General features: G+C 40.8%; 2 protein-coding genes across 4 annotated transcripts; both read left to right on the top strand.

Annotated features, from left to right (window-relative positions):
- Positions 1 to 1771: 1771 nt before the first annotated feature.
- LOC113010647 (Krueppel-like factor 9) lies at positions 1772 to 6232 on the top strand. 2 transcript variants are annotated; one of them, XM_026149823.1, is made up of 3 exons: positions 1772 to 1984; positions 2066 to 2581; positions 4371 to 6232. In XM_026149823.1, the coding sequence occupies exons 2-3, from the start codon at positions 2095 to 2097 to the stop codon at positions 4613 to 4615; spliced, it is 732 nt and encodes a 243-aa protein (XP_026005608.1). In that variant the 5' UTR covers positions 1772 to 1984; positions 2066 to 2094; the 3' UTR covers positions 4616 to 6232. The 2 variants fall into 2 exon arrangements, with proteins under 2 accessions (XP_026005608.1, XP_026005607.1); XM_026149822.1 differs by having other exon boundaries at positions 1772 to 2581.
- An 8419-nt stretch (positions 6233 to 14651) lies between these two features.
- tsen15 (TSEN15 tRNA splicing endonuclease subunit) lies at positions 14652 to 16630 on the top strand. 2 transcript variants are annotated; one of them, XM_026149847.1, is made up of 4 exons: positions 14652 to 14858; positions 14946 to 15021; positions 15186 to 15321; positions 15418 to 16630. In XM_026149847.1, exons 1-4 carry the CDS (start codon positions 14796 to 14798, stop codon positions 15587 to 15589), a joined length of 447 nt encoding a protein of 148 aa, XP_026005632.1. In that variant the 5' UTR covers positions 14652 to 14795; the 3' UTR covers positions 15590 to 16630. The 2 variants fall into 2 exon arrangements, with proteins under 2 accessions (XP_026005632.1, XP_026005631.1); XM_026149846.1 differs by having other exon boundaries at positions 14656 to 14858; positions 14940 to 15021.
- Positions 16631 to 16640: the final 10 nt, after the last annotated feature.

Below are 16640 nucleotides of genomic sequence, written 5' to 3'. Positions count from 1 at the left end.
TCTCGCCTGACCTCCTCTGTACATATTGATGATAATTCGAACTGACATTTTCAAATTTGGATTCAACACTCCATCAGACACGTTGTCACTGATTTTCAGTCTAGTTATTTTGTGATCTGGCATATCTCAGCATTTTTTCCTTGTTTCCAGTCCTTCAGAATGGCTTCTTGACAGCCACCCTTCCAGTGAGACCATTTCTGATGAAGCTTCAATGAACAGTAGATGGATCAACTGAAGGAGTAGTTGCATCTCTCATTTCCTGCATCAGGCCTTTGCTGGACTTTGCTATTTTTGAAGGGCATGCTTTCAGATATTGTTCATCTACTGTAGGTTTTTAGGCCTGAACACACTATGCATCCTGAGATAGGGCAAACTTTTAGCTAATAGCTCTTTGGGAATCACCTTGTTAGTGCAAAAATACTATTTTCTGTTATCTTTGGCATTTTTTATAGATCTAACTAATGGAATGGTAACAAATTATGTTTTTGTGATAGGCTGCTACTAACAAAGTGTCAAAAGATACAATTTAAAACTGGTTCTTTGCTAAGTTGCCTGTTATGTGTACACAGAACACGGGTTCATCCCTTGTGTTCGTTGCCTTTTCCGTGCTTGGATGATTCATAGGTCAGTGTTAAGTAGCTTTAAACAAACAAAAAACATTCCTCTAAAAATGGAAAGGTACAAGGACTGGACTGAACATGAGTGAAAAGCAGCCACTGTCCAAAGAATAACTCTGAATGACCTTCAGGCATCCTGGAGAACTACTGCTCAAGAGAAGAAAGTCTGGCTCACTTGAAGCAAAATAAAAAGAAATGAGGGGTGGCGGAAGACTTTTGCACAGCTCGCGTAGCTACTAGTGGGAGGAGTAATCAAACTTTAGATGGGAGTGGTGCCATCCCATGCCCCCCTTTAGCCACACACATTTCTGACACATATATATCAGACAGGAGTGCTAACCTAGGCAAAAGGACTTTCAGAAGAATAATTTCCTTATACTTATACACTAAACACTTGTTAGTGAACTGAAAAGCTGATCTACAAACTTTTCAGAAGACAAAGAAACACAGCTGAGAGTAGTTAACGCATGAAAATAGGGACATCTAGTGTTTGTGTGGTATGGATAACAAGCAGGTGGGGAAGTAGAGGCTCTGGCAGCTATGATGGCGTTTTTACAGAATTATTTTCACCCCCACCACTCGGCCACGTTCCTTATTCTCAGACTGAGCTCAAACTAAATTATACAACACGCCTTTCATCCCCATCTCCTTCCCCCATCGTTTAACAGGCAGGCTTCCAGTGCCACCTACTTTCCACGATGCACCCAACCCCGCGGTCCACGCCCGTGCTGCGACGTCAGTCACTGCGAGATTCTGGTCCGCGCGGCATTCAAGACTCTGAAAAATCGTATTTTACAACTTCCTGTAAAAAAATATAGACATTAACCGCCTTTTGCCGCAAATTTCAGGCATGACTTTGCACAACTATTTAGCTTGTTACCTTTATAGCCATAAGTATGATTTAGCGTTTAAAAAAATGACACGTTCACAGGTGTACCTACACGATGATATCTTCAAATTATGTCAGTTTTTATCTTCAGTACATGGGTGAGTTTGCCATATCTGTTAAATGACACGGATGTGGGTATCTGTAACAACAAAATCAGAGAATTATCCAGAGCTTTGTAGACATTTGTACCAGTGTACGCCACCAAAAGGCGTTCTCCGATGAGCCCGAACGCATCGTCAGTCCGGGACCAGGGGGCGTAGGTTTGACCGGCTTCTGGGAGGCTCAGACACAATGAACCGTCAGACAGTGAGGGGCACGCATGTTGGACCGGGAGAATTAACACGGTCTTAGTGTGTTATTGCATGTAAACGTGCCGTTTCTTTGTTTTATCCAGTGATTCTCAAGCTGCTGAGACGCTGTATGGCGGTAACAAGGCTCTGCTGGAAGCGGTTTGTTCGTCCAGTTTGATGAAAACGAGGTCGGGATCAGACGAACGTTACCGTTAGCCCCTCCTGGTCGATTGTTTTTTAACTCTTGTTTTTGTTTTTTGTTTTTTTAGCTAAATACAACAAAGCAAAGTAGATAACGATGTCGCTGATTGCGTCGTCTGATTATTTCGCTGCCGAGTGTCTGGTATCGATATCTAGCGGTCCTGTTCTACACAGACCCACCCCGGTCGCCCCCGCCAACCAGCCTGCCTCGGTGGGCCTGCTCCCCGGGGAGCCCGAAGGGTCGAGTGAGGACAGGGAAGTGCGGGACACGCTGAGGCTGGAGGGAGCTAACGTGGTGGCGGTGGCCGGTATCCTCACCGACCTACACGGCAAGTTCCGCCCCATGTCGGCCTATTCGGAGAACAGCAACTCCTCGTGTGGTGGGGAGAGCGGTTACACCACGTTGTCCGACCCGACCACCCCTACCATGACCCCCACCGCCACCCCGGTCCCCGGACAGCAGCACCAGCAGCGGGCCGGGGGAGCAGGAGGAGGGGTGAAGCGACACCGGTGCACTTTTAACGGATGCGACAGAGTTTATGGGAAATCTTCCCACCTGAAGGCACACATCCGGACGCACACAGGTATGGAGGGGAACGACCACAACACATCGGTCATGTCAGCAGTTCACATGTCATGTATTTACACAGCCTTAGCTAGACCCTTGGCATAGCTCAACTTTGTACCCCCAACTTCTGCTTTCCTCGGTGCCATGTAAGCAGACGGTTTTATCGTTTAATCAGACCTATATGAGGGGTGGGAGTGCTGTGCCTTTCACTAACTACTGTAAGCGTGCCTGCTGGCTGCTTCTTTATGATTTTTTTTTCTTTTTAGAACTTGTTAAAGTAATTTAGCCAAACAAAGGGGGAAACGCTCCCCTCGGAGTCTGACAAAGAAGTAAACCAACAAAAGAACTGGGCTGGACGTTAAAACCTGTGACGAAAGTCTTCCTCTCGGCTGGATTTGCATATGAAATGAACGTAAGACGAAACCTTAAAGTTGAAAGCGCTGAAAATGATAGTGGGACAACGTAAAAGGCCTCAGCAAGTGCTTGGCGCTGTGTAGTTTTTCTCTGGGCATCACACTCTCACCCTCACCTATGCTGACAAGTTGAAATCAATCCTCCGCGATGTGTAAATTATTGATCAAATGTATTGATATCCAGTTCTGGATGCGCCACCCCTTTGCCATATATAGGTTTTTCAACGCATTTGGGGTGTTTTCTGAGTGAATACGTAATTACACGTCACCATACACCTCACCCATGTGTTTTAATTATGTAATAAAGGCAGATTGGTTGTGAATAGTTCATCCGTCAGAACGATAGCGTAACTTTATTAGTGACTTTAAGTGTGATTTTTTTCTCGCAAATCATTGGATTTGGCGTGTCCAGTGTCACTGAGCAGGCGCAAATGGATTAAGGGCAGGAAACGGCTCAAAGACGGTGTTGTGGGAACGCCCACAGAGTTCTGCAGCAACAACGTGGCCAGGCTTTGTGATCTTGCAAATGGCACCGAGCATCCCACTCGCTTATCCTGGGTTTGACTCGTGTTGCCTGCCGGAGATTAAGCCTAGTAGTAGCCCAGGAAGGCTAATCTTAGCCATCTAGATCCTATATCTTTTTTTCACGTATCTAAATATACGTGAAAAGTGGTAATGCAGGTGTTACATTTGTGTCACTGTGTTTAAATCGATCTGATTTAAGTAATCAGATTAACAGATTCCTTCATTGTGCAATAACACAAACTGTAAGCATACAAAACCTGTTTTTCCCTTCCTAGTTCATTTGAAAGCACAGAATAATGTGGGCTTCAACAGCGACTTATATCTGAGGACTACACAAAAGATATGAAGAATCAGTTTGATGTGATGTATTAGAGGCAAAATAAAGCACACGTGCGAACTGAAATGACACGAAAGTGAATTAATCCAAAACAGTCCATGAGTTTAAATTTTGTCAGCTTTTACTTTGACATTTTCAATCCATACTTCATGGTTTTACCTTTTCACATGTAAACATTTGTTTTTTATACATTATTGAATAATGTGGAGGTTTAATGACCCGAGGCCGTGGGGCATTTTTGGCAGCAGGAACTGTTCACTTTTTCTGACGTTTTATTTCATAGTTAGGCTGTTAGTTGCAGAAATTTGCACCTTAACCAATCATAGATCAAAGATCAGTGAAAATAGTGCATTTTTGTTTCCTTTTATGTATGCAGTTGTTTATTGTAAAACCGATTCTCGTCAGAGAGAAGGGAGTAGCATTTCTGTTCCCGTGTGTTTGTCTGTTTAGTCATGAAACACCGTCTTGTGTGCTTTCTCTGCAAACCTGGCGACTGATTTCTCTCTGCTCTCTGTTGCCTTCGTGTCCAGGTGAGAGGCCCTTTCCGTGCGTCTGGCCTAACTGTGTGAAGAAGTTTGCCCGCTCCGATGAGCTCGCCCGCCACACTCGCACCCACACAGGGGAAAAACGCTTCCAGTGCCCGCTGTGCAACAAGCGCTTCATGCGCAGCGACCACCTGATCAAGCACGCCCGCCGTCATCCCGACTTCAAGCCATCCATGTTGGGGCGCAACAGGGGCGCGTCCTCAGCTTCTGATCCGGACGTGCACAATTAGGGTGGCGTGGGTTTGCTGTGCACTGACGGGAGCACAAGACGGTCAACGTTAGTTTCAAGTGAACCGACTACAATCAGATCCACTAGTTAGGACTTAGCATTGCTGTGTTGCACTAAAAACAAATGTGCACGTACACACAAACATACACACGCAGAGCTGGATGCGTCTCTGTGTCCACACAGTTGAGTCACATGAACACTGTCCACCCACTCAACAACAACCAGGGTTGGGTTTGAAAATTGTTACGAACCTAAGAGAACCGGGGACTCGTTAAGAAATGCGGCTTTTGGTTCCACTTGTCGTTTCCTGAAAGCAAGACTTTGGACCTACTGTGCTTCCATTTGCATCGGCAGTTACATGAGCGTGTGTGTGTGATGTTTACAGTATGGCAGACTAGGCTAAGCCTCAGAAAACCCAATAATGATAGAGTGAAATGTAATCACTGCAGTTAAGGAAAGTTAGAGGCATGAAGGTAGACTTACTGCAGGATGATATGAGAATGTAGTTTTTACTGTCCTGCATCAGTAGCAGTGATATTAGACCACAAAAGAGTTTTGTGGATGAGATCCCAAGAATTTAATGCCAGGTATATCACATAAAAGTTGCAAAAGTCCCAGCATGCCTTGGAAAAGTACTAAACGGTGTTTTGCAACATAGCCTGCTGAAATAAAAATCAGTAGGTTTTAACTGCCATAGAAGTGAAACACACACAGCTAGCACAAATATTGTATTTCGTTTAAACCAAAAAATCAAATCAAGAATACCTCGTTGTGGATATCCACCTGATGGCAGCATACGTTTATCACAGGAATTCTTTTTTCTGCCTTTCGTAAAATTTTGATCTCAGGATTCGATAAGAACGAGAATCACGAAGCAGATTTCAGTCGATTAAAATCAAACCCAACCCTGAAGGTAACCTCATCGTCTCAAACTGAAACACTTTCACAGATTGCAGGGATTTCTTTATATTATTGTCTGTACAAATCTGCACATTCATCATCATCATCAGCCAAATAATCCTCTGGTTTTCTTGTGGTTCATTTCTACCTTGTTAGTAACCTTTATTTACCATGAGTAGCACAATATTGGGATGTTAGATAGTGAGGCGATGGATAGATGCTTGTTAAAAATCTTTGTTTGTTTGTAGCTTTGCTGATATTAAGTTCTAGCGGTGACACATTCCTTCATGTTTTTTTAATACGGCTTCAGTAACCATCTCCGTTGAAGTCAATATTTTTTCACATATATCCAATTCAAGTGTAGATCAAATACTCATTTTAGCCTGAAAGTGGATCGAATTTCAATGTAGAAGAGTTGTTTGCACGCCATCATTAAGGCTCCACCAGTTATCATCAATGAAATGCTGACACATAATACACAGCAGTATTATGTCTAAACCTGATGCAAATGTATATAAGCTTTAAGCTTTTAATGTAGAAAAAAAATGGTAATGCTACTAGCAGAATAATACATGTGATGAATTGTAGTCCTTATATTAGGGGTAACATACAGTACGTATGCTTGATAGAATGGCATTGCCTGTGAGTGTTGGTGTGTGCGGTTTATTTTAGATTTACCTTTTTTTTTTCTTTTTTTTTTTTGTATTGACAGAAATGAGAAATGTTTTGTATGCAAGTTGATTTTTTTTAATTTATTTTTTTTTTCGTTTTGTTTTTAAGCCTGCTGCCTTCAAAGTAAAAGCATTCACTTCCTCATCGAGGGAGAAAGATGACAAAATATAGACACGTGCCAGTTATTTCTTTTAACAGCAGATAAATCAGAGTCTTATGAGTAGCATCGGGAGAGGGGTGGGGCAAAATCTTACTGTAACTGATTATGTGGAAACCAAAAACAAATTCTGAGAAGATTAGATCAGTGGAACGTTTTTTTTTCCCCTCATCTACACATTATAAATGTGGGCTGTGCAGTCGTGTCACTGAAGCAGCCATTAATAATACTTGGGGATGCACTGATTGTGAAATTCCAGGTCGGTTCCAATGTCGGAAAAACACAAAATTTCCCCGATATCCAAGCCCAGTATTTTTTCTACTCTTGTGTTTAGTTTTTGTTGTTGTTTATGAACTCTTTTATGCCCTGGAAACAAAGTAGATCCCAGTTAATTTGACACAACAGATAACTATCGGTAGATTCAGTCTTATATCGGTCATCGGCCAGTCACAGTTTTTGCTTGTATATCAGTGCATCCCTGATGATAAAAGTTCCACCGGTGTTTGATTTGAATAGTGATACACAAATGTGGATTTGATCGGAACCTGTTCGGTAGATTTAGGGACGCTGGCACCTAAATCTATATGAAATGATCAGTTTCGATTTCAGGAATGAACCCATCCAAAATATTAGATCCACCATTTACCAAATCAGTCAAACCTGTAATGTATTTTATGTACTTATGACCCACTTGTAGTGTCCAGGTCTGAATAGAGAGTGTGTGTGTGCATGTGTTATTTCTTTTTTTAATATTTCCACTGTTTGTCCCGCTTATGGACATATTCCTTTAACTCAGTGAACACTTCTTCAGGAAACTTTGAAAGCCTTAAACTATGTCATAACTACTTTGCACCATGTTTACAGTTGGATCATTGTATAGGTATGTGTGCCCTCTTGCAGGCGCATAACAGAAACTCATTATGCAATAAGCACTTTTTTCTCACAGGTATATTTTGCTGGATAGTGTAATGGCTTGCACTGTTACTGTGTTACTCCAAGTGGGCACTGTGGAACTTTGTGTTGATAACCAGTGGTTTTTAAAAAAACAAAACAAAAAAAACCCTGCCTTTTCCTTTCCTTATTTTTGTGTTTTCTCAGTCATCCAGGCCATCTCTTTTGTTGTGTAATGTGTCTAGATGGGATTGGCTTCCCCAGATCTGTTTCGCTTTCCTCCACATTAAGATCGGCGCGATTGTCTCGCTGATTCGTGTCACGCCGTCTTCGTTTTCCCGTCGATTTCATTTTAATTGGAGCTGTTTTCTTTGAAGTGAATGCCGAGCTTTTGAAAGTTTTCGGTTGCTGCTGGCAGTGACCTTGAACGAGTGGACTGTTTATCAGAAGAGCAAACGCGTCTGATATAGACTCTCAAGCTATATTGTCACAAGAAGAACATACCTCACAGTCAAAACAGTTGTTTTTTTTTCTGCAGTGTCTGTGTAAAATCCATCCAACCAGTCTTTCAGAAATTCCTATAAAACCATCGAGCCTTCGATTTTTAAGAAAAGAGTTGTTTTTATCAGCCAGATGGCCTGTTACGTACCCTCGTCCTTACTGACTCAATATGCAACACCTTTACTACCTGTGTAGCTGCTTCTTCTTTTCCTCAGTGACCTGTTGTTGTGAATAGACAGTAGCAGTTTAATCTCCATAGTCGTTAAAGCTCAGATCTACAAAGGGTTAAACTTCACTACTCGCTGGAGCAGAAGTTGAAAAAGGGGGCAATTAAATACAAAGTAAAAATATTTGCAGACTGTCATTTCACTGAGAATGATGATTGAATATGTTCAATCCAAAATCTGTTTGCTCACATCACTGAATGTGGCTTGGAGTTGAGTCCATTTCGGATTTAATTTTTGCTGCGCCGCCTCACCAAGAGCTGGGGGCAAAAAGGCATTTTCTTTTTTTCTTGTCACCACACTATCTCAGATATGCACATTGTACAGAAATGGATGTTCTTTTTTTTTTTTTTTTTTTTAAATTGATGCTAATTTTTACATTAATGTAATTTTTTAAAAAGTCCTCTTATCAAAGCTTTAGATGTGGAGGAACCGTGGAACTAAATAATTGCTGCAGCAAGCTGTTTTGATATTTATATTCTCAGGTGTCTTAAATTTTCGGCATTGGAGTTTCAATATTTCCTGTGCGACACAGAAGTACAAAGCATGGTTTTGTTTCTTATGTTATGCTGATTAATTTATTACATATCGAAAAACTTATATGGTTTGTGTGGTTTAATTATTCTTTTCATAACTCATTTTGTGATATGGAACAGTACTAATATTAAATGTTTCCAATGTTTGCTTGACCTGTGCTATTTTTAAGAAATAAAAATTAAGTTCATCTTTTATTTGTGCATTTTTTTTTCATCTGTCTAATGAAGACGGTGTAAATTATATAAATAACTTAGCAATACTGTATTGTATGCTACAAGTGATAACTGTTAGCTATTGCATATTATTAGTATTAATAATAATAATAATAATAATGGATTGCATTTATATAGTGCTTTTCGAGACCCTCAAAGCGCTTTACAATTCCACTATTCATTCACTCACATTCACACACTGGTGGATTAGTTAGTGTGAATTATTAGTAGCCCATTGGCTGTATTATATAGCGCTTATTCTGTATGACCAGTAGTTTGCCATTATTTGAGATCTAAATCAGCTTCCTAATTATTCGTTGTTGATAGTAAATATGTTACATGAATTATGGTCCTAATGTGCTTTGTTCTGCGGACCATTTAGGGTATTATTAACTCGCCTAAAAAGATTTAAAATATTATATTTTAACTAGTATCCAACTAACTAAGTTAATGCCTTTCACACTAAAATGATATTATGAGCAACCCTCCCTTTAGGGATAAACAGGCTCACTACCCACTTTAATAGGTGCACTTTGCAAATCTCCTTTTCATTCATTCGCCCTTAATTATTTGTAGCATGGATTCAACAAGGTGTTGGAAACCTTCCCTGTAGATTATAGTCTTCCTCCCCTCATCCCAAGCTGTTTGGGACAGATGCCTGCCCCTCTCCCAGTTTGGTTCTGCTGGCAGTTTCTTTCTGTTAAGAGAGTTTTTCCTTCCCACTGTTGCCAAGTGCTCGTCCAGAGATGGTCGCTTGATTGTTGGGGTTTTCTCTGTATTATTGTAGGATCTTTACCTTACAATGTAAGGGATAGCTCAGTAGGTAAAGTGGTCGCCCCATGATCGGAAGGTCGGCGGTTCGAATCCACTTAACGGCTACCCTGAGGTACCCCTGAGTAAGGTACCGTCCCTACACACTGCTCCCCGGGCGCCTGCTTAGTGGGCTGCCCACTGCTTCACTGAGTGAATGGGTCAAATGCAGAGAAAAACAAGTAATTTCCCCATGGGGATCAATAAAGTATCCATTATTATTATTATTATTATTAATGCACCTTGAAATGACCTCTGCTGTGATTTAGTGCTATATGAATTGAATTGAATAGAACTGAGCTGCAGATTTGTTGGCTGCATATCCGTGATGAAAATCTCCTGGTTCACCACATCCCAAAGGTGCTCTAATGGATTGAGATCTGTTAACTGTGGAGGATATTTGAGTGCAGTGAACTCAACTCAAGATTGTTCAAGAAACAAGTTTGAGAGTATTTATGACATTGTGTTCCGGCAGAAGATGGAAAGACTGTGGCCATAAAGGAATGGATTTTGGCAAGTAGGCTTTGGTGTTCATACAAGGCTCAGTTTGTACCCCAAAGTATGCCAAGAAAATATCACCAGCCTGAGTTGTTGATACAAGATGTGATGCATCCATGCTTTTGTGTTTCTTATGCCAAAAGCTACCATCCAAATGTCACAGCACAAATTGACACTCAACATACAACAGAATATTTTTCTAATTTTTATCCAATTTTGGTGAGCCTGTGTAATTTGCAGCCTCATTTTGTTCTCGGCTGACAGGAGTGACAACTGCTGTGGTCTTCTGCTGCTGTGGCCCATCTGCTTCAAGGTTCAGAGATGGTCTCTCACAGACTTTAATAAGTGCTTGTTTGAGTTACTGTTACCTTCTTATCAGCTTAAAGCCATTCTATTCCGACCTCTAGCATCAGCAAACTGCAGCTCACTGGATATTTTCTTCTTCTCTGTAAACCATAGAGACGGTTGTGTGGGGGAAATCCCAGTAGATTAGCAGTTTGTGAAATACTCAGACCGTCCAGCACCAGCAACCATCCTCCCCATTCTGATGCTCACTTTGAATATATCATAACTCCATCTACATACGCGTACCTACATACAGTCCATGTATTGTATACAAACTCAAGCACATTTGTTGTTACAGAATATGTTTTTTTCCAGGTTAATCAGCAGATTTGTTAAACATTTATCTTTATGCTATAAATGAACTACAACACAACTCAAATGTAGCAATAACTTCTCAAAAACTATGATGCTAAAGCTACTTTCAACTACACTTAAAAACATAGCTTAATATGCTAATAGGCATGCTAATCATAGGTTAATAGCAGTATGACTGTAGTATTTCCCTGAAGGTTTTCAAAGAGCATGTCATACTTTATGAAATGTCAACTATTTCAGTGAGCAGAAACCTCAATTAAAGGTCACAGTTCAGGTGGCTTTAAGCAAAGCAGTGTACCTCCCATGACTCAGTGCTCTAGCTAACATGGCATTTGAACGTGGTATTAAATATGGTGTTACTGTGAGGAGAGGAGTTGTAGTATATGATCAAGGACTCCTTCTTGTCTCCAAGAGAGCTTTTTCTCTTGAATTGGCATAGTTCACTCCAATAATGCATTTTCACAGTGTCGCCGCCACGCAAAAACATCTGCTTCCTTTAACTGCTGATTTTATATTTATAATATAATTATAATAGACTTCTATAACACAGCATCTATAACAGCTATGTTTCTTGCCTTTATCTAATAAAACAAACTGACTGTCATTACTACAGTTATCACACCAGATTAAATAAAACAGAAAATAATAGACTTGGAATTCATGTTTTAATAAAGATACTTCTCTCCCTATAAGTAGATCTTTACATAACACGAAAGGAAACTATGATGCTATATATTATCAGTATCCCATAATTAGAGCCCCACACAAATATAGGTTGGGCCATGTTACTGACTCCATTATGTACAATGCTCTCAGCACTTTTGCAGCAGAGGACACGTCACACCTGAACACACAGAGTTTGGTGCGTTCAAAGTAAGTCTCAAAGCAGTTTGTGAAGTACATTATTGTAAAGATAGTTAAAAAAAAAAAGAGGTCCCGTTGTTTCATTTTCCGTTATAGCTCTAACAAAGGTTGAATGTAGGTTATATATAGTCTCTCAGTTTCTGTCACCGTCAACCTTAAAAAGTTTTCTGCATTCATAATTCCATCAATATTAACAGGATCTCCAACACTACTAAATGCAGCTCTAAACCATGACAGAGCCTCCACCGTGTTTTACAGATGGCTGTAGACACCCACTGTTGCAGCTCTCTCCTGGCCTCCTCCATACACAATGACAATGATTTCAACCAAAACTTGTAAATTTAGAGTAATCTCTCCATCGCACCTGTTCCCACTGATTTCCAGACCAGTTATTGTGCAATTTGGCATATTTCGGCCTTTTTTCCCTGTTTTCCTTCCTTAAGAATGACTTCTTGACAGCCACCCTTCTGCATTGCCATATGTTCCTGCATGTTAACTCTGAGGAGCACTTCCAGGCATTTATCACTTAAACTTGGCTGGATGTTTAATCATGGCTACACACAATATATTTTTCCTAAGCAAACTTTATTTTGGAAAAACTCATACACTATGATTTGCCAGTCTTGAGGTGTGGAAGCCAGGATTACTAGGAAGTCCTCAAACAACTTCTGACTTGACTCTGGATCAGCTGGTCTGTTTATATAATTATGGCTCTTAAACGTTTTCTTTTTTCGTCCCCTTTTAAAAAAGAATTCACACCGACACTCCAGGAAGGTTTGTACACAAATATTATTTTTATTGATATCTGAAGCTGGGACTAGACAGCGTTCCATCTCAGAAGAAAAAGCACACACACCACACAGGAAAGGAAATGAGTAGAGTTAAATGGGGCCGCAGCCCAGGCAGTGAGTTCAACATGGCACACGTAAACATCCTCAGAGTTCATATCACAGAGGAGGTGGATTTGGGACTCATGATGAGCCACATGTCGAAATCCTACTTCCTCAGAAGCTCGCGGGGGCGGTGGGGGCACCTATTGCAGTTCTTGCTGCACCACCTAGAGGGCGACAGCAGCCATCATCATTTTAAGTCCATCCCTGTTGACTATAGGGAAGCTGTTTTTAACAATGAAAGTCCTCAGTGCACAGTTTAAGTCTGCACGTGCTTCCAGATGTTGCAGTGTCAGAGAAAGCAGACGACCTCAGCTATAGTCACAGTCACCGTCTGAATGTCTATAGCCACAGCCTGCAGCTGAGAGGAGGACTGTGAAAAATGTGAGCAAGCAAATACATTTTTAAAAACATATTTTAATGGCTTTTCCAGCGCACAAATGATCAGAACAGAATTATCCCAAAAGAGCCTTATACTATGAATCTGCATTTCTCAGATTCATATGCTCTTCACTACCTACCAGAAGGCCGGACTTTCCAGTATGACAATATGCACGAGAACTTCTCAAGCTTCACCTTCCAGCCAGTGATTGAGCTCTCTTAGCCAGGTCTGTCTGCTGTGCTCCTCTGGAACTTAACTCATCAGCACCCAGTTTCAAACTGTCAAAAAAACTTCCAACTGGTACCAGTTTTATCAGAAATCCAGAAATCTTGTGGGCATTTTTACTATTACGGATAAAATGTGTGCTCACATTTATGAGATTTTCAAATGTCACACTTGCCATTCGCAGCTGTCAGTGTAGCATTAATGCTATGGATGACATCCTCTCCCTTTGGTCTAAGACTGGTTTCAGATTTCAGGCGAATAAGTGGCTTTCCAGTTTCCCCAGCCTTAAATGATGTCAATAAATGTTGTTGGATTTTTGTTTTTAAGGTGAAGTATTCGTAGAACTGTAAACTGTGAACTGGACACACAACTGACATTAAACACCGGAATACAGTAAATCTATTTTTAAGCACAGGTTCTTGGTTTCAGGAGAATTTATTGTGTATAAGAGGAAAGGGTGAAGAGAGAGCAAGTGACACGGGAGCGATGCATGGGCTCTGATTGCGAAACCAAAAATGACAAAATATGATTCAATGAAAAAGTGATCAAAGACTGAATAAAGACTCTGGTTACGGAATCAACCACATTAAGCAGAATTATCGTAATGTCTCTGTCAGTGTGTGGATAAGAGGCTCCAGGTCATTTAACAATAATGTCTCTAATAGTGTTTGTGGCAGTGGCACTCATACATCTAAAGATCACCAGGCTTTGCGAGTCTGCAGATTTAATATCACCATTAATGTTACTGTTTATTATTTTTCGATGAGATAATGTCTCGCTAAAATGAATAAAGTCATCTGGCAGCTGTAAGTGCAGTTTTTATTCTTTCTTTCTATAAGATCGGTTGGTGGAAGTCAGTTTATTAGATGTCAGTAATACGTAAAGTAATTATAACGATGCAGGAACTAGTGAGTACTGAGCAAAAGTCCCGAGTCACCACTCATCTTTTTATATTTTGCATACATACATAAAATTAAATTAAAACTGCTAATTTTTTCAGAGAGTCTGGGGAAGTCTTGTTAGGACCACTTTCAAAATAACAGAAATGTCAGTCTCCTCGGAAGCAAAATACAAAGAAAGGATGTGTGGCTCAAAACTTTTGCCCAGTATTTACCTATAAGTTAATTTTAGGACTAGCATGATGAATAGAAATGACCGACTTGAATACAGACCCCGAAAGGTATGGGGCGCGTTTGTAAAGTGAAACATGCTGAAATTAACGGCAACATTTTTTCCACATTTAGCTCAAAACCTTACAAAAACATGTTTTTTCGAGTAATTTTTTACAACATTTAGTAAAATATTTGTAACTTTTCATCAAATGTTAAATATTAAATCTAAATGTTAAATATTACATCTAAATGTTAAATCTAAATATTATATTTAAATCTAAATGTTAAATGTTAAATCTAAATGTTTAGGCTAATATGCAAATTTATTGTACGGATCAACGGAAATACCAAAATAAAAGCTTCCCGAAAACCTCCGGTTTACTAAATGTTGTAAAAAATGACTTGTTTTGAGCTAAATGTGGAAAAATGTTGCCGTTAATTTCAGCATGTTTCACTTTACAAACGGCGCCCCATAGAAAGGAGAGCGGTCTCCTGTCTGCGTACGTGTTTTGCACGGACAACAAAAACGTTTCCGCACGGACGATTTTAACAGTCGCACTGGGTGAGAGCGTGCCGTTACAACAGCATGGCGTCATGTAGTGGTAACTGAGCCGGTGATCGCTTGCAGCTTTGTTTAGTAACGAACATGTCGGGAGCGGCAGGCGGAGAGAAACGTCCTCCTCCGAACTGGATCCTGCAGCATCCCGCGGTGAGTGTGAGAGCAGCTCTGTGTGTGCAGGCAGGGAGTCTGCCAGGAACGTACTGTGAGTAATCTGTGTGTGTGTGTCAGTACCAGCAGATGAAGGACCTGCAGATTGAGGACAGCGCTCAGGTGCATGCAGCTTTTCTTGTATACATGGATCTTACTGAGGGTGAGTTTGGCAGGGTTCTGAAACACGGGAGTCAGTTTGAGATTCCCTGTGTAGCGTATCCTGGACTCCTTACATCTCCCAGCTCTAATTCCTTTCTTACAGGAAGAAAAACCTGATGTCATAACTTAGGCTCACACTCACACTGAGCTTCTTGCTCTCTGCAGTGCGGCGCTGGAAGGAGGTGTCCTGCGTGAAGAGTTCTGAGCTGCAGGTGGTTTTGCTGGAAGCAAGGGAGAAGGAAGGAGCGCCCACTCTGACGATCCTCCCCCTGCCCGCTCACCAGTCTGTGACTCACAAAAGGTGTTAAGACACTGGTCAAGCTCCCACACTTTTACCCTCACAGGTTACCCTGCCAAACCTCTGAATCTTACGGCTTCTTCCTTCTCTGCTATGCAGCATACGACACGTCCTGGACAGGGGCTTTCCTGTGCTGCTGTGTGCAGTAGCAGCTGACTCCACGCTGGTCTACCAGAGGATGACGGATGGCCTGGTGACACCAGACCCTCCTGTAGGACCTTTTCAAGATATGGGACGCCGGCAGCACCGGAAGAGGCGGCAGCAGCGCTGAGCAGCTGACTGAGAATGTGATGAATCGCTCAAAGATGGAAAAGAGCCCCACAGGACCCCTTCAGGGGGAGTATGTGATTGTTAGGATGACCTTGTGGCAACCTCTGGCATCGTGAAGTTCACCTCAGATGCATGTTGAGAGGTTAAGGCGAAAAGAGATAAAATTAACCTTAAGAAAAGGGTGCAGAGATTAGAAGTAACATTCCTTTTTTAATGACAGTTGAGCTCCTGTTACAATATATGGAGTGGTTTGGTTTGTTTGCTGCGGTGTATGCACACTACAGAGTTGACTAGAAGCTTTCACAATGAAATCAGGGATGCCATATCTCGTTTCCATGCCTCCAAAGAAACCTTTCAATGGGGCCGGATGAGTCAGCATCCACAAAGCTTACAGCTTTGCCAGTGAGTATATGTGATAAATTACAGGAAAAGTAGTTCCTGAAAAGGTAGTTCATTACCTAGACTGTCCTGCAAATATAAAATATCCATTTTTTGTTAATTCAAGGAAAATGATCTTTATTTGTTTGTTGTAAAACAAAAACAGACATTTCTATAGTAGATAGTAGGAAAACAGAAACTTATTTGTCGTTTAATTGTTTATCTGAAAGTTAATTACTTTGATGTGTGAATGGAAAAGCTGTAACACTTATGAAAATACAGCTAAAAGTTCATAATCTATGCACTCCTTGAATTTTCCAAAGCTGTCCAGTTGGTTAGATCGGACACTTCATTTCATTACTTTCTGGTTCATTCTGTAACTTTTCTGCATCTGTTCATGAGGGAAATGTCTCTGTTTGTGTAAAAAAACAACACAAAAAGGAGACACAAGGTCATAGTGTCTCAAGTCTAATATTTTGGGGAGGTGCACGTGTCCCCTTGAAATTTACGCCTATGGTTTGTAATCCATGTCAGCGCATTGGTTTTTGACAATAATCCCTTAAACACAATTATTAAGACCTACTATAAATGTCAGTGATTGTTTTATTTATTTTTTAAAACAATTGTGCCTTATTTTGAAATAAACATCAGGTGTGAGAAAGACTAATAGTTTC

The sequence above is a fragment of the Astatotilapia calliptera genome, chromosome 18 (genome assembly GCF_900246225.1).
Source record: "Astatotilapia calliptera chromosome 18, fAstCal1.2, whole genome shotgun sequence".
NCBI lineage: Eukaryota > Metazoa > Chordata > Actinopteri > Cichliformes > Cichlidae > Astatotilapia > Astatotilapia calliptera.
This window is presented reverse-complemented; position numbering and strand designations above follow the sequence as displayed.